Raw genomic sequence first — 23839 nt, forward strand, 5'->3', positions numbered from 1 at the left:
CTGCTGTCCTAAATTCAATCCATTTTATTTGCATCTTGAGGTCACGGCCTGTGTGTGCTGCATCTATGGTAATGGATCATTTTAATATCCATATTGAATCTGGCAGCTGTTCCTAATTTCTTTCCTGCACTTCTTTGACACACACACAGGGCCTGCAGCCCTCTGTGAGCCAGCAGCTTCATCTCTTACAACCAGCCAGCTGTTGACTTGGCTCTTTCTGACCACATTCTCACCACGATTGAGATTTACGTGTATACCCTCCAGTCTGGCAGCCGCAGTCCCAGACTCACAGCTCTCAGATTCCCATGCTGATGCAATCTCATTGTCCAATTTGGCCAGTGTTCAGCGTCTCCCTTCCCCACTGTTGTCTCGTAATAATCACACGTACCTGTAGCGCCAGCTCCTGGATGTGTCTGAACAGCTCTATGTCTTTTTCCGTCAGGTTCTCGTGGCCAGGCAGTTTGTCATCTTCGTCACGCCAGTCGCTGCCTTCCTGATTGTCTGGGGATTGAAAGACAATCAGAAGTTATTTCGAATCCCAAGATGTCTGCAGACTTTCAGGGCGCTTCACAACAAACAGCTGTGAGGCTCTTATAACAGGTCACTTTCTTATATTAAAGCCTGCAATCACAGGATGTTAGAAAGAGTAACATTTAGGTGAGCAGCATCCCTAAATGCAATCAAAATTACCCCAAGAGAAGTAGCTGAATTCATGTGAATCACATGATTAGTTGTGCGTATGTTGGCGTGGATACAAAGCCTGTTACTTCAACTCAAGGCTGAAGCCACAACTCACAAATCTCTTCATCCATAATCAGTCCCATTTTATTCTGAAAGTTCTGACAGGAAGCGGACGTTCGTATCTCCACCACTTTTAGGACGTTGCTCCCGTCGCTGCCATTCTTCATCTGGCCACGCTTTCCTCCGTCTCCAAAATAAGTCACATCGCCGACATGCACGCTGCGCCCAGTGATCGCTGCTCTAATTGCTTCACAACAAATCATGCTCCCTCAGCTTGTGTGGAGAACGAACGTACGGGCCGCGCCGTTTCTGATTTAATGACGCAGCGAAGCGCAAATTATACGTCCAATTTGGCATACGATCTGTTTTTAAGGCGTTTTTTCACAATACATCGGTTGAATGAACGGGAACAAAACCGCTGCTTGTTCTTTGCCGCAGTTTGGCGTCATTTGTGCTCGAGCTAGGGTCTGTAATCTCAGCGTGACACACAGCAAAGCCTGGTTAAAGCGAAAGACACCGTTTTTCTACACTTGACAACAACCTCACTTCTGACTTTAAGAGCGATCAAAAACATCACACCAGCTGTTCAACAAGTTTGCAGTTTTCCACAAAAGCAGCACTTTACTCACGCTAAACCCCGTGACGTGAAATATTATCAGCTAAATTAAAGCTGCCAGGTTACTTTCCACATATTTATTAAGTTAGCTGATAGCTAAGACAGTCTTATTTGTTTTGCTTGCTGCAGGCAGTAAACACACATTAGCAACACAGGCAAGAGTGGAAGAGACTTGTGATAATGGATGATGAGGGTGTTCTTCATTCTTTCTAAAACACACATGGGTGCCGCAGAAACCTGAAGGAAGCGCTGCTGCTCTGTCACATTTATTCTTTACTTATAACTCTCTGCTTTTACTCTAAGAGATTTCAATGGAAACAGACCTGCAGGTGGACACTTCAAATTACAAAAGCAATTTCTTTAAATGCATAAGCAATCATTTTCTCCGGCTGAGGAAAAAAAATAAAGCAATTCCACACGATTTTTAGCCTTGACCTACAATTTCAAAATAAGTAACATCACGGCTGAATCGTCTATAAAAGAGGGACAAAGAACACAAAAGCAATGTGAATGCTTCACAGTAACAGCTGATACCTACAGAGTCTGTAAGCAAAGCACCTGCAAAGGACTCATGAAAATAGAGCACGTTTTTTTAAAAAGGTCAATTTATGTAATTGATTCAGATATTAACTTTTTTTTTTTTACCGTTTGTGTTTCATTTCTGTGCTGTTGCTCTCTCATTAAACATAACAGATCATTAACATGTCTTTATGTGCGTTACTTTATCTCAAAGTTTTGTTTTCATGGCAAATGTGAATCTAAACTGTCTGATGGTATGAGCAAAAAACAAAAAAACAAGCTGATCTTTCCCACCTCTGTCATCTCCTTCGCCTTTGCGACTGGCTTTCTTTCGGATGCGGCACTGCTGTGAGTAGTCCACCACTTCCTGCCGTGCCTTGCGGCCCTCGGGAGATGGCGTGAAGAACTTTGTGAGGGCATCGATGAGGCCCTTGGTCTTGTTGTTGAAGCGCAGGCTGCTGTGTGACAGGTCGCCGTCCTCCCGCATGGAAAAAAGCAGCCTGTCGTCTCCGGGGTAACCTTCGCAGGAGGAGCTGGAGGAAGAGTTTGCTGAGGCCGAGCGCTTCCGCCGACCGCGCCCTCCCAGCTTCTTAAAGGGCCGCCCCGGCCTGCAGAAGACAAAAGTGTTAGGGTCAAAGTCACAATCGGTCACACATTGTAATCACTCTGCAGTGCAAAAACCACCTAAACATGCATTTATCTGTGTATGCCACAGTGTGCACACAGTGGTTGGTGTGCAGTACAATCTCCAACATACTTGGAACCACCTTACTGCATTATTATATATACCAAAAAAAAAAAAAAAAAACCTTTGGCATTACTCTTTAAGGGTAAGATCTCATTACTGTCAGTGTCTCAAATTTCTGCATGGCATTCGTTAGTATGGAGGACCAAAACAGTCAATATTAAACATAAGAAAATAATGATAATAATAATAAAAGTGTCGTGAATGGCACCTTAAGGTGATTAATCACTATTAATCCCATTAAATGCATTTTATTTCATTTTAAATAAAATACAGCACTAGTAGGTTTACTACTGCTGTAAATCTGTCTTTGTGTTGATTCTAGTATTCATTTGCTTTTAGTCATTTCACCATTAATTTAACCATTTATCTGATTATTTGATCTCATTCTATACATGTTTTTTATGTTAATTATGACAGACACCATTATATACCCCTTAGAAAACATCTGATTACTAAGTGGTTTTTAAGTCCTCCATACTCTCAAACACCTTGGGTCTATGATGAAGCAGACACAGGTGCTCTCCATCGCAGTGACACCGCCTCAGACAGAATTAGTTGAAGACGTTTGTGTACCTGTTCTTGGGCCGTCCCAGCGGTGCGTTGTAGCGCCGTTTGATTTGCGCAGCCTTTTCGTGTAAAAGCTTCTTTCCCTTTTTCCTTGGTTGGCAGATTTGACAAATCCACATGCCTAGGAGACGAAGAGGAAAAATGGAAGTGTTCACACACTGAGACAGTACCGGCTTCGGTGCACATACAAACAGGCTCTGGGAAGCTTGTAATGCATTAGTGCTTAACAGTGATGCATTAGAGTGAGAGCCATCAGCTCAGGAGATGGTTTAATCATTAACTGCCATCATAACGGCGATGCAGAAGAGCAATGTAGGAGCGCTGTGTGGTCAATCGGAGGAATAACAGGTACGAGTTTGGCTCGGAGCAGATAATGGAGACGGGATACGAGTCTTGTTTAATTACCTTTTGGCATCCGCGTGAGAGGAGGATCGCAGCACTCCATGTGGAAGCCCCGGTCACAGGAGTCGCAGAACAACATGTTGTCCTGCAGAGAGACACAAAATAATGACAATCGTCTTCAGGTCACACGAGTAGTAGAACAACATATAATCCACTAAGTAAATACAGGTGACACCGCTGATCAAAGCTGCTGAGCTCATTTTAATTCCATATTGTGATGAGAGTTTTGCATACTTTGCCTTCCCTCCGTCCTCATAGCCTGTTTCATCATTGTGCAACTGGCAGCATGTTGTGAATTTTCCTCTTAACCTCTCCGCAAACATTTGAATAACAATCATACCTCGCCTGACAAGTAAGAGAAAAGAGTGAAATCATGCCGATGCTGACTAAAATAGCTCATTCCCAGGATCAATCCCTGGATAGAGACGCTGATGTCTATCAGCGTCTCTATCTGGCACTTAAGCTGAAGATCGAGCGTTCACAGCGACTGTCAGGCTGCCAGGACGCCATATTCCTTCATCCACTCACCGCATTCTTTCCTTGATCCTGACAGCTGCTGCAAGTCTTGCATTCGATGCACTGCCACCACAGAGCCTTGACTCGCACTGTGAGCTCCGGGGAGAATTTGAGACAGGACGGGTGGCCTGCAGGTAGACAGACACACATACACAAACAAGCACGTCAACATCACACACACTTTTCTCTCACACTCTCACTCTATTTTTTTTTATGTTTGCTGCTGACTGACAGTTGTGACCCACTTGCATCATTGAAGGAAAAAAGAAAAGAAAGAAAGTCCTTTTGGAACTGGAAGCCCTCGCTGAATCAAACCTGGCTGCAAAGAGTGTGTTAAAACATAAATGACAATCTGTCAGAGCCGTGCTTTTGCAATGTTTGAAGAGCGGCAAACAAGACGGCCTTGTCTGGGACGAAACCCCTCTGAGGGAAGAAGAGGAACACGCTTGTCTGCTTCCGATAAGAGATGTCGGGCCTTAGCAGGAGTACTACAACTTGCATGCCAATAAAACCAAAAATTGAACCAGGAATATCAACTGGGTTCAAGTTTAAGAACCACACCCGTTCATAATTAAACAATGTTATGTTGAGATACTAAATGAAGTTGAAGTGTAAAGTATTACTGAGAAGAGTGAAGAACATGACTGGACAGTTTAATAGACTGATGAGCTGCTGAGTGTCAGTAGCCACTTAGACCGAATCAACTGGAGGTCTGGGCGGTTAATTAAGTATCAATTTCAGTTACGAAATTGGCTCCAAACAACTGTGAAAACAAAATAATCTGAATACATAAATAACTTTTGCATTAATTTTCACTATAAATAAATCACCTGCAGGCCTTTTGTTAATACCAATGTGTACTCGTAGGTATGTTTTTGTCCCCAACAGCTCCAACTCATTCTTAGTTTACTACATATCAGCCAAGATAATCAAAAGAGGGCCTCTGTCTCCACACTGCTTAGGGTCTATCACGTGTTTGTTTGTTGGATGTGGGAGTCAGCTGAAGTGTGCAGGGTCCTGCCACTGCAAGATGGTCAACACCTGCTAGTCTGGGTCCATATATCACGAGCCTGTTTGCCACCTTGTGTGATAATCTGTTTTGTTTTTTTTTTTCCATTTGAATTCATGTTCAAGGAAATCCCTTATTTGAAAAGAAGACGTGTGTTTAGGTCCAAACTGTACGATATCTGTCGACTTAATGAATAACAGTGTTAAATGATCAAGATTACTATGCTGACCAAAATCCTTATGATTATTATGGACTTATTGAACTGCCATCAAAGGGTGAAAGCAGTGAAGTGTAAGCTGCCTTTAAATGTCTGACAGCAGCTGCGTTTGTACATAAATGCAGTTGAAGTATCAATTAAGTAGCAACATAAAAGATGAAGCACCAGAGACAGCTGCGCGTGTGTGCATGCACACACTGTGAAGTTTACATCTTCCTAAGATCCCATCATATTTTAAAGCCACAGTCTGAGTCTGAATGCATGCTTTTTTAAAATAACTTCTTTAATGTGTCACCACCAGTTACATGGATGTTTTTTTGCAGACAGCTGATTGGCTCCTCTTGTGCTGTATCTGTTCTCTCTACAAAACCTGAATAGTGCAGAGTCTTGTAGGCGGCACTCACCGCTGTTGCCACAGTCAGCGCAGGAGATGAGCTCCTCTGGCTTCTTGTCGCGATTCTGCTCCTTGGTCCCCAAACAGAAGCTGCAGATGGGGATGGGCTCCGCCACCGGCTGGCAGAGGGACAGAGCAGACGGGAAGAGGGGGGGACGCGGGAGAGAAGAAAGGGGAAGGGGGGAAAAAAAAAAAAAAAAAAAAAAGAGTCGAGACTGTCAGTCAACTTAACAGCTTCATTGTACAAATGAAAACAAACAAAGTGGCCTTGTGTGTCCCGCCACAGCGGATGACTGCTGCTGTGTGTATTAAGACGCTAACAGTGAACTGAATGAACGCTACAACAACACCTCTGGAGCACATGTGGATTTCTGAACAAAGAGTTTTAAGATGATGAAGAACACGAGAGCCACTATGATTAGCGGCTTTGTATAATTTATGTGGCGTGTCACGTTAGAGACTGCCATCATGTGTCACCGTCTCTGCTGACTCCTCTGCTGTTTGATCAAAAGCTGGGACTGGGCTCCTTAGCTCGTACTGGCTCAGGCGCGTAGTTCCACTGCAGCGTGTCCCATTTTGACACGTTTTTCTCCCTGAAACATACCATTAGATATTCAGTTCTGCGACTGCATGAATCTTTTAGCGGGTCCCCTGAAAGCACAATCCGTGGCAGCAGCAGGTGTGTGCTCAGGCACAAAACAAGCCCGATACCTCATATGCGCGCACGCACAAACCTAAGCCAGGTTTGTGTCCATGAAAACAAAAGGCTGGATAACGTTTTGTTAGACATCAAATAAGACTTGTGTGTCCAATAAAGCTGAAAAATCACATCCCTTAAGCACTGCAGGTGCACTTCACAGAAACAAGCACAACAGGGGGTGGGGAGGAGGAAGGACATGAGGTGACTCTCCTTCAAAGTTTCTGGATCCTGGAAGCCCCGAGGGGAAGTGACAGTTTACTCGTACGCAACCAGTAATTTTCTTTTATCTGTTAAGCAGCTTCAAACAGAATGACTAAGCCTAACGTTAAAATGCAGCCATAATAATTTATACTTTGGTTTTCTTACTTACAGCCTGCATAAATGTTACTGTATGCAAACAGATACAAATAAATGCCAGGAGAACTTGTGCTATGACTTTAAAATTGTTAGTCTTGCATGGTGACCTGTCGTCCTGCTAAAATCAACTTGGATGCTAGCCTGCTTTAAAAAAAAAGAAGAAGAAGAAGAAGAAAATGCTGAATAATGAACAGCTTAGCCCACATGATTGCTAGCTGTAAAGGTGTGCCAAGCAATTCTGAGTTAAAAATAACTTCCACATGTTCTGAGGTTCAGCCAATGCCTGTTTAGAACTTCATTAGGACAAGAAACATAAACACAAAAAAAGGCCTGAAAACGCACCAAACAAGAAGAGAACTAGAGGCTTCTCCAAGGCACGAAAATCAAAGCTCAACTACAGCGTGTTTATTAGAAGAAAATAAGATGCAACTGTGGCACAGCCACTGACTGTGAGAAAAACACTTGTGATGAACACTCTGGAGGAGCTACAGAGCTCTGTGGCTGAGATGGGAAACACTGTCCTAACGACATCTGTTGCCTGACTGCTTCCATGTTCTCAGCTCTGTGGCAGAAGAGTAAAGGAAAACCCACTGGTGAAAACGATTCTGCATGATATCTGGTCCAGTGCGTGCCAGCAGTCACAGAGGAAAAAGACTCTTCTGCAAGCTGAGACAATGTGGAGCATTTGTAAACCACCCTGAGCTCTTACATTCAGTCTGAATCCTGCACTGAATATCAGCCCAAACATCCGATGCAGCAGAGACGCTTCTCTGCGTCTCCGCTACTGAAAACAGAACCAAAGTCTTGGACCTGTGATAACTTTTCAAGAGCACATGCTTTGATTGCTGGGCTCTCAAAGACCAAACCGTCTTGAACAATCCTCTCTCAGCTGTACCCTCTGTTCTACTCACAGTGGGTCGCAACAGCAGACAGCACCACATATTTGATTTGGAAGATTTTTACTCTAGATGCCCTTCCTGACACAGAGTGTCCTCTGCTGGTCTCAAACTGGGGACCTTTTAGACATTAAGCAAATGTGCAGCCCACTACACTTTGGTGCTACCCAGACCAGTTATATCAGATATCACACAGATGCATTATAACGACTAATGTCACGGGTACGCAAATGTGATATCAACAAAAACACATTAGCATTCATACTGCAGCTCACTGAAGTCTTCTTCAAACGAAAGGTGTCATTGCTCAGGAAGGGGAACAAAGAAAAAATGGAAAAGGCACAACAGTAGCAAGCATCAACTGCTTCTAGCATGGAGACAGTAATAAATAAATAAAAAAAAAAAAAAAATATATATATATATATATATATATATATATATATATATATATATATATATATATATATATATATCAGGGGTGCAACGATATTCGTATCGATATTGAACCGTTCGATACAGTGCTTTCGGTTCGGTACGCATATGTATCGAACAATACAACATTTGTAATTTATTTTATCAATTTTCCTTCTGACTATGCTGTCTGTGTTGAGCGCTCAGTGAATCTGCGTTCGACTACTCCGCCTAGGCTGCACTGTCGAGCGCAGATCCACTGAGCGCTCAACACAGACAGCATAGTCAGAAGGAAGAGCGCAGGGCACCTCCCCCACCCTCATTCAGATCTGGCGTTTGGAATTATTTTGGTTTTCATGTGACGTATGACCCTGAAGGTAAGCGAGTCATGGACTAAAGTAAAACAGTATGTTGGATGTGCCATGCAATGCTCAATTACATGGGTGGGAACTAGTGTGTTAGCGCAGTTAGCTCGTTAACGTGTTGGCCGTCTAGCCCCATGCACGGGGCGATCGGCGGTAGCTCGTTAACGGAGATTTGCCGTGTTGTGGCGTTAAGGTCATTTCAACGAGATTAACCTGAAAGCACTAGTGGGAACACGACGAATATGACTGCACATTTACGCTGACATCATCCTAGTGCAAAGACAAAAACAACAAGCATGCTACTAACTTTAGCCGAGTCATTTAGACAGCTGTTAGCACATGATTCTCCTTATGCTGCTGAGAATATAGCCCAGAAGAAGCGGATAGTATAGCTTTTATTTTGGAAAGAGCCATTTCTCTGTAATAAACTCTCTTTTCCAAAGATGAGTGATTCCTCAATCAGATACAGGGCTTGCAATATCGCTAGCCTGACGTCCTGGGGCTAGCGATTTTTTCAGTCGGGCTACCAAAATCTATCTCTTCCCTGCCCGTCGGGCTATTGTAGGAAAAATATATGTCAATGCTTTTGCATTCTTTCAGAAATGTAGCTGGGTAATTATGTCATTGGCATCGGTGAGCCACTGTCAATATGTGACATATTGAAGTCGCGTTTGAATTTGCGCTTGTTTTTTTGCTTTCACTTTGCAATCGTGCGAACTGTGTATAGAGAGCGACAGCACTGATCTGTGAGTGATGATAATTTGTGCACCAATTCCTCTGACATAGTCTTATTAATCGTTAGCTTACTATGCAAACATGACAAGTGAAATCTCCCGCAGCTTAAACATGTGAGAGGTTGATCGCGCAGAGAATCGCTGAGCTTATGTGAGTGCGTGTGTAAAAGCAGCAGAATATATATTTTAGTTCTGCTGAGCCAAATAAGACAGGTCAGGGTGAAGAAGTGACAGCCAAAGAAAAGCTTACCACAAAACAGAGAAGTTATGACAAATCAGACTATAAGGCAAAAAGAAAGTGCAGCTTTATGGTTTCATGGACAAAATAATTTCTGTGGCTGCAATATGACGAGCTAAATAACCAGGGCTGCACATAAGTGGTCCGCAGGTGTGCATTCGCTGTCAAAATAAAAAACACGCACAAGGGTTAGGGTTAAATTTAAAAACTGTACTTTTGAGTTAAAATATATATTTATAATTTTAATAAATGACAAATTAAAAAGGCATGAACATTTTTTTTGTGTATATATATATATATATATATATATATATATATATATATATATATATATATATGTCCGATGTCGGAGATCTCTGCAGTCCTGGGAACAGCTAAGATACTGCGCAGGACCCTCAAGCTCCCAGGCCTCTGGTAGAGGACCCGAGCTTGAAGGATAAACCGGCCACAGGGGCGTGCTGGGTGTTTTTTTTTTTGTTTTTTTTGTTTTTTGTTTTTTTTTTGGTTTTGTTTTGTTTTTTTTTTTGAGCTTTGAACCCTGCGGCTTTTAGTCAGGTGCGGCTTTTCTATGGATTGTCCATGATTTTTGTCATATCGTAAGACGATTTGTTTTGTTTGTTCCGGTGTTGTACGGCACTACATTGCCTGGCGGAAGGGCATGTGATCAGACACACAGTATCGGGTTCAAGAGTGGTATGTTGGTCACATGTCCATCCGCCAGGCAACATAGTGCCGTAAAAGTAGCGCGAAAAACAAACTTCAAAGTAGTGCTATGCGTTCAGCGGGAGTCGTGGATGATGTGCGGCGATAAACGTGCGAAAAGCAAGTTATGCCCAACTCCACCGGTGGAATCTGACAGCGTGGAAAAGTGTAAAAACATCCATGATCACCAACGGATTTCGAAGGGCTGGACTGCTGCATGATGGAGAGGAGGACACCGCCACGGCCCTTCAGAGGGTGTTCGACTCTGACACTGACAACAAAGGAAAGAAGCTGACAGTGGATGACGTAGCCATCCTGAGCCTGTTCGTATCCGACACTGGAGAAGAGGACTTTGGTGGTTTTAGTGCGCAGGAAGAACAGAAAGATGGTGAATGACTGACTTTTCTTCTTGTTAAAGCAGTGTCACTGCACCTGAGCCTAAAAGGTAGTCCAATCTATTTTTCTGGTGTGCCCTAGGTTATTGTTATGTACTACATTTGTTACTCATTTATGAAGCACAGTACATGTTTCCTACTTGTAATTACCGCTACTTGTACATATACCTAAAAAGTTATGCAAATATGTACCCATAACTTGTTTTTCAAAATATTAATAAAAGGGATGCGTCTCCAAACAGCCATCTCTTTCCTGACAATTCGCTTTGTGCATATTCTCTTACATATGATAAGTCAACATGGAAACACCTGCGGCTTTTAGTCAGGTGCGGCTAATGTATGTACAAAACAGGATTTTCCCCTGATTTTAGCTTGTGCGGCTAATATTCAGGTGTGCTTTGTAGTCCGGGAAATACGGTATATATAAAAAAATAAAAGGATTTTACTTCCTGGTCTGCAAAGTAAAGCAACACTGAAGTGCCTTAAACCCACATTTAATGGCAACCGGGGGCGATAAACAGTAGTTTCTGGGAAAACTGCACTTAAAGACCTGTGTAATCACTTCTCTGTTGGGTTTCAGGGCTCAGTCACTTATTTTGAGTCATAGTGAATGCCACATTCAGACCATTTTATAAATGTTAGGTCGTTTTAAGTGTCAGAAAGCAAAACTATCCAGTGGGTGCTTATTGGCATGTGCTTTCAGTCACATCAGCAGGTCTACTTTCATCGCGGTATCTTTTACACTGCCTACAGAAACCAAGAGTACGTGATGTGTGCATCTTTCTTCCTGTGCCGCCCTCGATCACCCTGAAACTGGCACTCTGTCATCATGACTTTGAAACCTTCATCTTTAATCAGATGGGGCCTCTTAACACACTAAACATACTGTGAATCCACAAAGTGACAACCTGAGCTGGCTCTCTGTCGATCTCTTAGATGGATAAATGCTTGTTGTCACCTGCCATGTGCTTGTGCAGTTTCACCGACACATGCACGGCTTAACAGAAAGCAGAGGGGTACAAAAAGAAGATAAAAAAAACCCTTAATGTCTCCCAGAAGGCACAGTTATGTTAGTTTGTAATTTAAAACCAAACCGAGACAGACACAGAAAAACAGGACAAATTTGACCTTTATTGGAAACTCTAAACATCATCTGTCTCAAGGACACTTTTTAATCAACACAACCCTAACAATAAAGGTGCTCTCCTTTATTAACGACACAAGAAGTACAAAGGAAACACCAACATGGCAGTGAGTGAAGCTGGTGTTAAGGTTTTTACAGCACAGCAGGGTAAATGCACGTAGCTGCGCCGAGCTAGGTAGGCCGCTTGCTCTGGCAGGGAGGAGACGAGGACAAGAGCTTGATTTATTGGGTTCATTTCCTTCTAACTCAGGCTGCTTCAGCACCCCCCACCCTAAACAGTGCAGGGACTGAGAGAGAAAAGGGGATACAATAAGAAAGTTAAGGGAAGTGAGAGGTAAATGGAGAGAGGAATGGAGCAGGCAAAGAAGAGGCAGATAAGCAGAGACATGCAGAGAGCACAGGAGGAGGACAGAGGCTTAGCTGTGGAGAAACATATACGCGCCAGCTCTATCTGTGAAAAGGTTTTACAACTTTACAGGCAAAACTTCTATAAATGGTGATCGTGCACTAGTTTATACTGCGAAAATGAAAAACAAGTCATTACCAATCTCCATCAGTATTATGAAAATAACTGAGCTACAAAACAAGTCGACAATTTCACTAAAAAGAAATGGAAGTCAGCAACAACAAGGAGAAAAAAAAAAAAAAAAGGAGGAGCGCTGTGTGGAAAAAAAAAAAAAAGACAGCGAGGACAAAAATAACAATCCAGAGGGCAGGAGAGGGAAGGGAAAGCAATGAGCGAGGGAGAAAGAAAGAATGTGCACCAGTCCTCGGAGCAGCCTGCGTGCTACCAACACCTCAATCATTCCTGGCGCTTTAACCCCTTCCATGCCGGAGGAGGTCAACTGCTCCCACTCGGCCTCTGAGCGCTCGAGTAAACAAGAGCTGAGAAAGAGTGAGAGGGAGAGGGCGTGCTGCCTTTCACGCAGACACCTTGTTTAGAGACGCGCGCTACAGCGAGGCTTCAGTTACTGACTGCCACTACAAATGAAAAGGAAAAGCCAATCCTCTTGGAAGTGTGAATCTCAAATTCTTCCCAGGAACAGCCGTCTTCCCAGTTTCAACCTTTCCTTTTAAAGCGCTAGTTGCCAGAGCCCTTGTTGCGCCACGGCGATATTCCAGAAACCTCTCAGACTTCTTCGACATTTAACTTGAGGCGTGCGTGTTTGTGCAGATCTACGTTGAGCTGGCGTTTACACATTTTGGCTCCGAGGATTATTTGGAAGCCACAAAAAAAGACACACCTTACTGTAACTGTTATTAGCTACCTGCTTTTACAAGACGGCATTAAAAAGAAAACCCCATAAAAACCTGTCATACAAGTAAAAGGTTTCCCCTTAAAAAAAAAAAAAGTCACCTAGAACAACAGTTGTACAACAGTTGAAGACAGCCTAGTCTGATCCAGCTGACACACCCACTGATGTTTTATGGATCCATTAACCACAGAACAGTCAACTCTCCTCCTGTGTGTTAACATGAATGCCGTGTTCAGAGGGATAATAGGTTATTAACAAAAATACATTTTTAAAAAAAAAATGGTGGTGACCTGGTTTCCCCTCCATATGCACAGCTCTCTCAAAGACAGAGGACAGGGGAGGGAGACAGGAAGGGGAGCACAATGGAGGGAAGGACGAAAGGAGAAATGAAGGAGGTGGTGGTGGGGGGTGTTGGAATAAAAGGCAATGGGAGAAAAAGAGAGAAAAGCGTTGCTGTTGTCCTTGTCTCAAGTCAAGGATCTCATTAACATGGGAGCCTGATCTCAGCTGGCCCCCCAACACTACCACCACACTTCCCTTATGTCCCCCCCCCCCAACCTCCAACACAAACTCATTGATCACTGTTACAGGGCACGCTGCGCAGCCAGACAACACACAAACACTCACTCCGAGAATCATTAGATGGTCTGAACACTGGTAGTCATGAGACACACCTTGACGTGCTGTCGGTTGGCTTACACGCACGGATGCTCTTGTGACAATAGCTGGCATGTAAAAGTAAATAAAGCATCTGAAATCTCAAATCCCTGTAGCTCCATTGGCCGGGTAGTGACGTGAAAATAACCGGGCTGCGTTATCCAGCGACAGCTTGCGGAAGACCCTGCGATGTGCAGTGCGTCCCCTCCCTTCAGCCGAGCCATCGCCCTCCATTTAAAAAAAGGAAGAAAAAAAATCATCGAGGTTAGCCAGGGTGCACGGAGCTAAATCACGGCATCAAACGAAGCGGGACTGGCCGTGCTCCAGCCGTCACTTCCACAGCTGCTCAACACATTGGCTCCATTTGTGGGGATGGTGAGGTTAGCCGTACGCGAGGCCTCACACAGCTAAGGTTCCCGTGCCAAATGCCATTCACATCACTCACTGGTGAGCTCGAGGTTACTGCTCCCCTTTGGGCACTGCCACTACTGCTAATGTAGCTTCTATAGACTCTTGGCCAGTTGCATCTGTTCGTAGCAGTTAATATGTGGCTCGCAGAGTCTCACTGCAAGACGGCAAGTGAAACCTGGCTGGTGCCAAAGCTGAACACTGCTAAAAACATTTTAGGTGTATGAACACCAACTGCAAGTGATCAAAACTTGAAAAATGAAAACTAAATTTCAACATAATGACCAGCCAGATTCAGATATTTTAGCATGACTTTCAGACATTTAAATATCTGTCCATCTTAGTCAAGCTCTTACAGGACATACAATAATACAACAAGGTGTCAGTTTGAGTAAACTCATCTTCACCACTTGTCACTCCACTCTGCGTCTACAGACAGGTAAAACAGAGAGCAGAGAAGGGAAAGCTCATGTCTCTGCATGACACGGTTACACTAAGTGACAATTCCAATTCACACTGACAGAGGTAGCCATCATCTGACGTGTCTTTGGGATGGATCAATGCAGCTGCGCCCCATATGCACGCTTATTTCAAACGTGCAAAAGTTCAAGCATGTACAGTCTGTGTGCTTCAGGGAAGGCTATAGCATGAAACCACATAGGAAAACAACTTTTGTTACCTCTGTATAGGGCTGTGCGATATGACCAAAATCTCATATCCTGATATAAGAATTCTATCGTCCGATAACGATATAAATCACAAAAATGTAACATTTTCTGTAAATTCTGTGAATCTCAGGCAGCTCGACTTGCGGGAAGTGTTTCCGGCTGCGCGTCATGTAGCTGGAGTCGAGTGTTTTAACCGATGCATGAAACTATACATTTTTAGACATAAGTTGTAAAGGCCGCCGTTTTCTTTGTGAGTATTTATTACACGGCGTGCTGCGGGGAAAAGCCTGTTCTAACGCTTGAGTATAAGGTTTATTTTTTAGCGCCTGGCGGCTCTTTTTGACTTCTCATCTGTAAATAATCTGCTCTTTCACGTGATTCAGTTTATTTTGAAAAGTCTCAACAGGATCTTGAGCTTTATTGTGAAAGGTTTATGTGCAACATAAACAAGCGGACACTTGATGGTGTTACCGTCATTGTTGCTAACGACAATGCATAAAAACAGGCGCTTGTCTGTCTGTAGTGTGGTTATATAAAATATAAGAGAAAGAGAGAACTTTAAGAAATTAATATAGCCACTACAGTGACCATCAAAACGATGAAAAAATATATTGCCGTAAACAGTTTATTTTGCGACACCACGAAACAAACGACAGCGTAAAATGAAACGATAGATGTTTTTATATCTTCATCCGATATATATCGTTATATCGAACAGCCCTAGCTCTGTATACCACTATAGCTCAGCTGCTTGAGCAGGTGACCCATGACCCAAAGGCTAGAGTCCTTACTTCAGTGTCCCGGGTTCAAGTCCACCCAAGCCATATTAGTTAGGAACTGTTGCCAAACCAAGACAGTGTAGTGTTGTGCTTTAGGGCTGTAACTGATCATAGTCAATGCTGGCTCATTTTCCCCCAATTAACTAATTAATTGTTTGATCCAAATAAGTAGAAAATGGTGTCAAATACCAACCAGTTATCCTCCGGTGGCTGCTTTAATTTGACAAAACACAATAAATAGAACAGAGAAGAGCAGCAAATCCTCATATTATCCCATTACCAAAATAGCGTGCAATTAATTTTCAATCCATCAAGAGCCTCCATTGTGTTTTGAGTAAAGTGGCCCTTTAAATAAGTGAACGCTAAAAACAGTTTTCCCATCTCTCTGCTGGCGGGTACCACCAAGTGTCAAACAAGAATTGTGCTTGTGGTTACAGCGAAGCGTGAGCTTAAAGCTGTACAGAATGAGACTTTTTTTTTTCTTTTTTTTAAAACTTTGGACACTAATGGGGGGGTCAGCCGAGGCCGGGTTTCTGTCAAAATGGAAACAATTGGTGCTTGTCAAAGGGAAAGCGGGGCAAATTATTTCACTTGTTGAAATTTTTTTTTGGATCAGTCAAAAATCTGTAATTCAAGACGAGCTAACACCAGACTGGGGGTTTGGGGTGGAAACCACTTCATTGCACCCAACTTAGTCATTTTCCCAGCATTTTTGTGGTGCAGCGCTAACTCTGGAAAATGCTTCCATGCATCCAGGGAAAAAGCACAAAAGTTCTCTCCTGTAACAGCAAGACATGAAGCAGCACAACGAAGCATGTGAAGGTTAACCATATCAGGCAAGTTTTATGAAACTGTGCACCAATTTTAAGGTTCTGGGCCAATATTATTGTTTAAATATCCATGTGGTTCATAGCTGATGCCTATGTATATATTTATGTATTGCTGGTGCTGCGCAGTGACAATGATACATAAATGTCATTTTATTTGCTAATTTGTTATCAGTAAAATATCAGCTGATAGCGACACATTAGGGCATCTTTAATAATAACATGCAGTGCCCAACGTTAGGAGTATATTGGACCATGCAAAACAGTTCACTTGCTTGACGCTAACATCAGCCAAATCTGTTAAAGGTCAGTGGGACATTTTGGAGGGAAATCACTGCAATAAGGGGTACAAGTGTAAAAACATAGCTCTGCAACTGTGTTGCTGTTCACAAGTCGCTTTTTTCACACGTCCTCGCCGTGACACTGCACGACGACATTGAGAACTCTGGTTAACCCCGCTCCAGCTGTTGAGCGGAGGGCAAATGCAGGGCAAGAAGATTGCTCTTTCCTATTATAACTGGAAGAACATCACACACTGACACACACAAGTATACCCACACAGAGATATATATATATATATATATATATATATATATATATATATATATATATATACACACATACACACACACACACACGCACACAAAGGCCCAGCATCAAGCCCATCCCACCTAATGGCCATAGCCTCATACTGCTAACGGGTGCTCAGGGAGGCAATGAGGTTTGCCATCTATATATCCATGACCCCTGGTTGACTTTTCTCCCCCATTTACCTCCCCCTGCATGACCTGGCAATGGCACCCTATTAGGGTGAGAGAGGGGGGAGACAGAGAGACAGAAATGGGGTCTGGGATCCGTTTGAATGGAGCACCCCGATGCAAACATCAGCGAGTTAAGTACACAAATCTCCCTGCAAATGGGGTCAATGCTAGTGCTTAGCCATTTGTTTTGATTTTCCTCCCCCCTCCGCTGCCTTTACTCACACTCTCCCTCCTCCTTTCCTTGGGAAATCATAACTGTTAGCAATGATGCGGGGCAATATGGCAATGATGCGCGGGTAGAAAAGTAGCGAGTGGAGCAGAGCGATCGTGCACCATCGCCGTCTCTCGGTCTTCCGTGCGCACAGTTTTATCTCTTTGACGCATGTGCCACTCACACAGACACAAACTAACAAATACATCAAGAACACGGCAACGTGGGGCGCACAAAACACACATGATTGAGCGGCAGAGTGGTTCCTTCTCCTGGAGAGATTCATCAAGGCACAGCACAAGAAGAAGCGCTGAGAAGAGGGAGGGGGGAAAAAAAAAAAAACAGGCAAAAAAGGAAAAACAGAATATTGTGTGACTACCAGACACAAATGTCAATTTCCTCACTGCTGCCGCAGCTTCTCCATGCACCATTTAGCTCAAAGCTTCAAAAAGAAACTGCAGTAATCTCCCTATCCATGCCCACTGAATTCATATTCTTAGGCTGATTATGAAATTTCACTGATGCAACAGGGTGGCATTTTCAGTGAAATCATTTGTGTTACAATTGACTCTTCTGCCAATATTTACTGTGAACTAACAAATCTAATAAAAGAACCATGGCAGATCATACGGTAAGAAAGCAAAAACCAATGCATTCATCTATGTAGAACCAATGCATTCAAACTGAGGCATGCTTTATTCTGTTTGTATTTTGCCTCTGAGGCAGCAAAGCAGGCTGATCACTCACTGAGTCAGAGAGGAGGTGGTTGATTTCTGTTTGTCTTAAGAGGTGGATCATCTGCAGCCAAGCAGGTCACTGTGTTAGGCAGAGCCCATGTGATTGCAGCCAGCTCTCTAGGCTAATCCTATTCTGTGTGTGTGCACATGCACGACTATGGGCATCCTTAAGCAGGAGCCCCTGTGGCTGCAGACATGTACACACAGAGGCCAGACAAAGCCAGAAGACAGCCAAAACAGTGCTTATGATCAGTCTAGTCTTCTCCAAATCTGATGGCTGTCGAGTTAAAAGAAAAACCTGAATGCCTGACCCCTACAGTGAGTCCCGTTATGCCATGGAGGGTGACTTTCGGATATTGTTTTGGTTTATTTGGAAGGACGTGTCACTGCAATTCAAACCAAAGTTGATCTGAGTGATCGCCTCCATCCTGTGATGAACCCTTTCCATCCTGCTGGGAGTGGTTTCTTTTCCAGGATGGCATCACTCTCAGTCTGCTTGCTTTTTTTTTGTCTTAACATGCAATAGAATGGGTTCAAGTCTGTGTGTATGTGTACAAATCTCTGGCCCTTAGAACTAGAGGTTAGCAGCCGGCTGCTCTCCCTGATCAGGTTACAAAAGTGGGTGTGTTCCCTCTCTCCTCTGTCGCCTGCATGTCTGCCTCTCCCTCGCCCTCTCTCCAACTCATTCTGTCTCCCTCAGTTTCTCCTCCCGCTACGTCTCTCCCTTTCTGGTTACAGGAGCCTGAAAGTTTGCGTCATCCAAGCCTCTCCGTCTGGCAACGCTACAGACCACCTCTCTCCTGCTCTCTTATTCTCTCACTTGTCTATGTTCCTTCCCTTGCCTTGCTTCCTTTCTTTCTTTGTCCCATCTCCCGACAGCACCTGACAGGCAACAGCCCCACAGCTGGTCCACAGTCCCTGCAGGAGGCTGGATGCCATGTGACTCCCCCTTAACTTCTCATCCTGTGTTGCTAGCCCACCAGCCACTCACCTAGCATCACTCTGGCAGACTAGCTGACTTGCTCCAGCTTTCTAAGATGCATCTATTCTTTTTCTCCTCTGATGATAACACAAAGTCATACTTCAGTTTGAGGCAGAACGTTGGATCGTGCTTGCTCTCAAACCTGTTGCACTGCCACTCTGATACTTTTCAAATAACTCTGATACTATAACATTAAGCCACTCCTTTAGATGCCATTTGAAAACTTAAAAAGTGACACAAAGTGAAAGCTTACTACTCTGTAGCAAAGTACAGGGTTGCAGGGGATGACAAATTTGGAGCAGCAGGGAAAATGCAGCACCAGAGTCTTAGGTAAAAGATCAGCAACAAGAATGTGTTGCTTTCACTTTCACAAATCATGCTCACTTGCCCTCTGTTGGTCCAAAAAGTTCACTGATAAACACATCAGACTTTTAGATTTCTTCCCACAACAATCTCAAATACGGTCTTAAGCATATCTGCGATTTTAATCAGGACCTTCAGATGCCAACAGGCAACAGCGCTTCACAATCACTTTTTCACTAGAGATCAGTTCTATCTTGATCTCAAACAGGTCTGTAATCATTGACACTCATTTACAGGCCATATAACAAAAAAAATCGAAATCATCCAAACACTGCGCAACAAATCCATGTGACAAACCAACGCAGACATACAAAGCATAATAAACGTGGCTGTATTTTTACTTTAAGTGTATTTTATTTTGTATGTCCATGTCTGAGAATGCATGCATGCGGTTTTACATGTGTGCAGAGACTTTACCTTGTCTTTCTCGTGTGGCAGCAACCGGACCGGGGGCAGCGATTCCAGAGACACCGTGCCAGTCCCATCATCCTGGTTGCTGCTACGGCTGAGGAGCTGGAACAGTGGACCCTGTTTGGCCACGCGCCCGTGGGCCACGGCTCTCTTGAGGGCTACCCTCAGCTGCTGGTGGAAGAGGCCCGGGCCCATGGAGCCGCTACCCGACAGGTACGCCGCCACATCAGCCTGACACTTGAGGAAGCGTTCGATGTTCTTTAAGGTGGAGCCACCCGGCTCGTGGAGCCCCTCCAGTGCCCGCTTAATTAATTTGTTCCAGTCGAGACCCGGTTTCTTCCCCGAATGCGAGTGAGAGCTGCTCCCTCCACTGCTGCTGCCACCACCTGCTCCTCCACCTCCTCCACCGGAGCTGCCGCCTCCGCTGCCACTGGAGCTGCCAACACCTTTGGGCTTGGGCAGGGCCAAGCGCCCAGGGTTATCTGGGTCCTTGTAGGAGTTGAGACCTTTGTTGGTAACCTTGAGTATGGTACCATCCTTGACACTAAGCTCTAACTGCTCCAGAACTGTTTTGCGGTCCAGGCCATGGGACATAGAGACCGCATTGCAAATGCGCTCCTCTGATGGTCGCTGCTTCTGCTTCTTTACCTTCTTGATGGCCTCTAGAATCCATTGGGTGTACAATGGGTTTGCCAGTTTCACCATGGCTGCTGTCTGGGTGGGTGCAGCAGCACTGGGGCCTTACCGCGAGGACCACACACACAAAAAAGTAGAGACTGTAAGCCAAGTAAACACTTGGCTTGCGCCGTAGCGCCGCCGCCTCCTCCTCCCTTTTGCCCTCTACCAGCTTACTATCCCTTGTCCTGGGGTCGCACAGAGAGTCCCTCAGAAGCTGAGTATAAGCAGCACGAAAAGGAGCAGCTGATCATAGCACAACCCAACTGAGCCAACCCTGCACCTGGTGAAAATCTGGTCCACCCACCACCCACTTCCAGCCAGGTGAAGATCCCTGGCAAGAGGCAGGGGGAGCAGAAGAAGCTTCAGATCTATTACCAACTTATACTCCCACAGTACCCAAGGTTGGGCAGGGCAGATTTTGGTTTGGCTTTTCACAAAATGTAGGTGTTTCCTGTTTAGACGGCCCCCGGAAAAAAAAAAAAGAAAAAACAAAAACAAGGACTGCCAATAACAGCAGTCTCCTCTGCTCAGACTCTCGGGGACATGAAAATTGTGTTTCAGTGATAAACGCGAGGACAATTGCACAAAGGTTTCTGATAATTATATCACTCCAGAAGATTGTGAGTTTTCCTCTCCATCCACATCTCCTTATTTTCGCTTGTTCTCATTTGCTCCCTTTTTCTCTTCCAGCAGTCTGAGCTTCTCAGCTCTGGGACGGAACAGATATCTCACCACAGGGAGCAGCCAGGACCGATCACCTTCATGCCTATTGCACTTCAGTAGCTGATGAAAACTGTAGGAGGGGGAAAAATAAAAAAAACAGACACAAAGAAAGAGGTTATAGCACATGGCTGCAAAGATGGGGCACCTAATTTTACAATTTTAGAGAACAAGAAGGTTCATCTTTTCAAAACAACCCAGGCACATCATCTGGTGGCATTCATATAAACAAAGCCATACCTTCCTTTTGAATCACTATATTACTCCGTATACTAGACACGAAATTGGTAAAAAAGGGGGAAAAAGTAATAATATTTATTATCCCTAGCCAACTTCCCAGATTTCTGTTTTTAAATAAACCACCATGCGATTGTACCACTAAACAACTATCACTAAGAAACGCACAGCCAGTGACAAGACCAGAACTTCTAAAAATGAAAAAACATTAAGAACCGTACTCATACCTCACGCAACTGTTTAAAAACTGTGTGTTACAAACATTGTAAACAACCCCATCCTCAAAAGTGCACTACAGAGTTGACAGCTTGGCTAGCTGGGTTGCTAACGTAAACATGTTACAGTCAAAGCTGTTAGCAAACATTAGCCGCGAGGCTAGCTAATAATCAAAGCCAGATTAACAGTCGCATGGCCAAACCGTTTCCTGTCGTTCTGTTTACTCACATATTATGTCAGGCTGCAAAGTATCTGACAACAAGCCTTCCCGCTTACTGCTGTTGTGTAGCAAGCTAACGTGAGAAGCTAGCCAACAAGCTAGCGTTACGATCTCTGTTACTAATGTTACTCGCTAACCTGAAACGTAAACAGCGTGAAACTGGGGGGGTAGCCAGCGCTCCACCACAGAAGAGCGAGAGAAAAACCAAACATTTCCGCATGGACCTGGGATTTCTGACAATACAAAGCATCACACCACAGCAAACACTGCGAATATTCTCCCCATGAATGTCACTCAGATACTAACGTGAGATCGCGGCCTTGTATGAGGCACAATGCAACTTGCAGACGGCCATCTCGGCTAGCGGGCAAGTGCAATATTTAAGATGGTCTTAGCGGGTGGTTCTGCAGCAGTGCTGGTTCCGCGGCCTAGCTCTCAATCTTCGGCATGGGCGAGCAGGCTCTGCCCGCGTAGACGCATCCCTACCAGTGGTCCGCACCTCGCTGACTTCCTCCCTCCGCTAACCGCCCTCCCACGTAACGCTACAGCCTGCGGTGCCGTGAAGACAAGGCCGCTAAAACGGAGTAAAGCTAGGCCTCTGTTCGCCCCCCTCCCTCCCCTCTATACCCCCCACCCACATCCGCGATCACCATCCCCTCCGTACCCCTCTCCCCTTCTACCTCTCGCGGTTCCCCAGAAAGCCAGAGATGGTCCGGTTCTGGTTTCGGAGGGAAGCTCGGGCAAAGCGGACCGCGGAGAAAATCTCGTATCCTCCCATCCGGCTTCCGCTGCTACTCACCGGAATTTGGTATCGAGCCGCCGAGGAGAAGGTGCCAAAACCGTGCGAAACGAAGACAACAACAAGCCCAAAAAATGCAGCCAGAGACCAGGGGCTCTAGAGCCGACGCCATCTTTGAGTGAAACAGGAGCACGGCTGGTGGGGGAGGGGGGAAGACTGAACAGTCAGGCAGGGCCCAGGGACCGTCTGCATGGTGCGAGGCGAAGATCCAGGGGACGGAGCAAAAAGAAAAAAAGAAAAATTCACTGCAAGGCGCGGGGGCGGCGGCGGCGTGCTGTTGCTATGAGAGGGGTGTGGATATTGCTTGAGCACATGAAATGGAAGAAAGGGACAGATGGTGGTGGTTGTGTTGGAGGAGGGAAAAAAATAAAAAGAGGATAGGTGTTCACGCATTCTCTGCTGTACTACAGCTACACAGGAGGAGATTCAAGGGAGCGTCTGTATTTTGCCTGGCAGTTGTAAAAAAAAAAAAAAAAAATCAAAGCCAATGAGCGTGTCTTAACGTTAGAGGGTATTTAAAGATCAAAGTGAGACACTCCTCCACATTGCAGTCTATTGTGGAAGCCGTGTGTGTTTTAAACTGAAGATGGAAATTGAGCCAGATTTTTTTTCTCCCCCCAGAGGTGATCAGATGTTGCCGTGTGGAGCTATCTGGAGTATTACAGTACATGATAAAGCATGTTATTATCTGCCTGTGCAGTGTAGTCTTAGTGATGCATCGCTCATCAGACTGTGAAACACAGAATTATCTCTCCAGCAAAGGAAGCGGTTAATGTAAAGTCTCTGCGGCCATCCCACTTTGTTACGTTTGATTAAATGACACACCGAGTCTAACACCTTTATTTTATATCCACGTTTGGCCAAAGCAGGGCTTGTGCAGCTCTCAGAGTCACATCAACTATGGCATCTGGTGACAGGTGGAAGCAACTTTGTCTAAAGGTATCACTCTCTGTGTGCTCGAATCCACACTGTGCTTAATTTTAAAGCGAATGTGTGCGAGTCATGGGTGTTTAAACTTATAGTATGTTGCAGAAAATGACAGGAGAGAGAGACTACTAATCATGTAATAATAATTTCTAAATGCGCCACGGGGAAGTTTGAACAATCTAAGCAGAACCCTTTCCTTATTCATAAGAAAATCAGTCAGTAGATGAAATCGGATTTTTGCTGCTTCAATTTCACAACCATCATGACACGGGAGGTTACTTGTGTTTGAAATCTGGCAGCAGTCTAATGCC

The 23839-nt window shown here is 44.5% G+C and overlaps 2 protein-coding genes across 4 annotated transcripts in view; one reads left to right on the plus strand and one right to left on the minus strand.

Annotated features, from left to right (window-relative positions):
* kat6a (K(lysine) acetyltransferase 6A) overlaps nucleotides 1–23208 on the minus strand; it is a 38475-nt gene extending 15267 nt beyond the window's left edge. The window contains exons 1-8 of one of the 3 annotated variants that reach the window (XM_082555949.1): nucleotides 22602–23208; nucleotides 19738–21202; nucleotides 5740–5848; nucleotides 4122–4237; nucleotides 3597–3678; nucleotides 3198–3312; nucleotides 2171–2484; nucleotides 389–501 (exon numbers count right to left, since the gene is read on the minus strand). In XM_082555949.1, the coding sequence (XP_082412075.1) occupies nucleotides 389–501; nucleotides 2171–2484; nucleotides 3198–3312; nucleotides 3597–3678; nucleotides 4122–4237; nucleotides 5740–5848; nucleotides 19738–20436 (1548 nt within the window). In that variant the 5' untranslated portion in view covers nucleotides 20437–21202; nucleotides 22602–23208. The other 2 variants (XM_082555950.1, XM_082555951.1) reach the window with 2 other exon arrangements.
* LOC309719662 (uncharacterized protein) overlaps nucleotides 1–23839 on the plus strand; it is a 206192-nt gene that overhangs the window by 158277 nt on the left and 24076 nt on the right. The gene's annotated exons all lie outside the window — the stretch shown is intronic.

The sequence above is a fragment of the Aulonocara stuartgranti genome, assembly GCF_965226115.1.
Source record: "Aulonocara stuartgranti genome assembly, chromosome: 12".
Taxonomy (NCBI): domain Eukaryota; kingdom Metazoa; phylum Chordata; class Actinopteri; order Cichliformes; family Cichlidae; genus Aulonocara; species Aulonocara stuartgranti.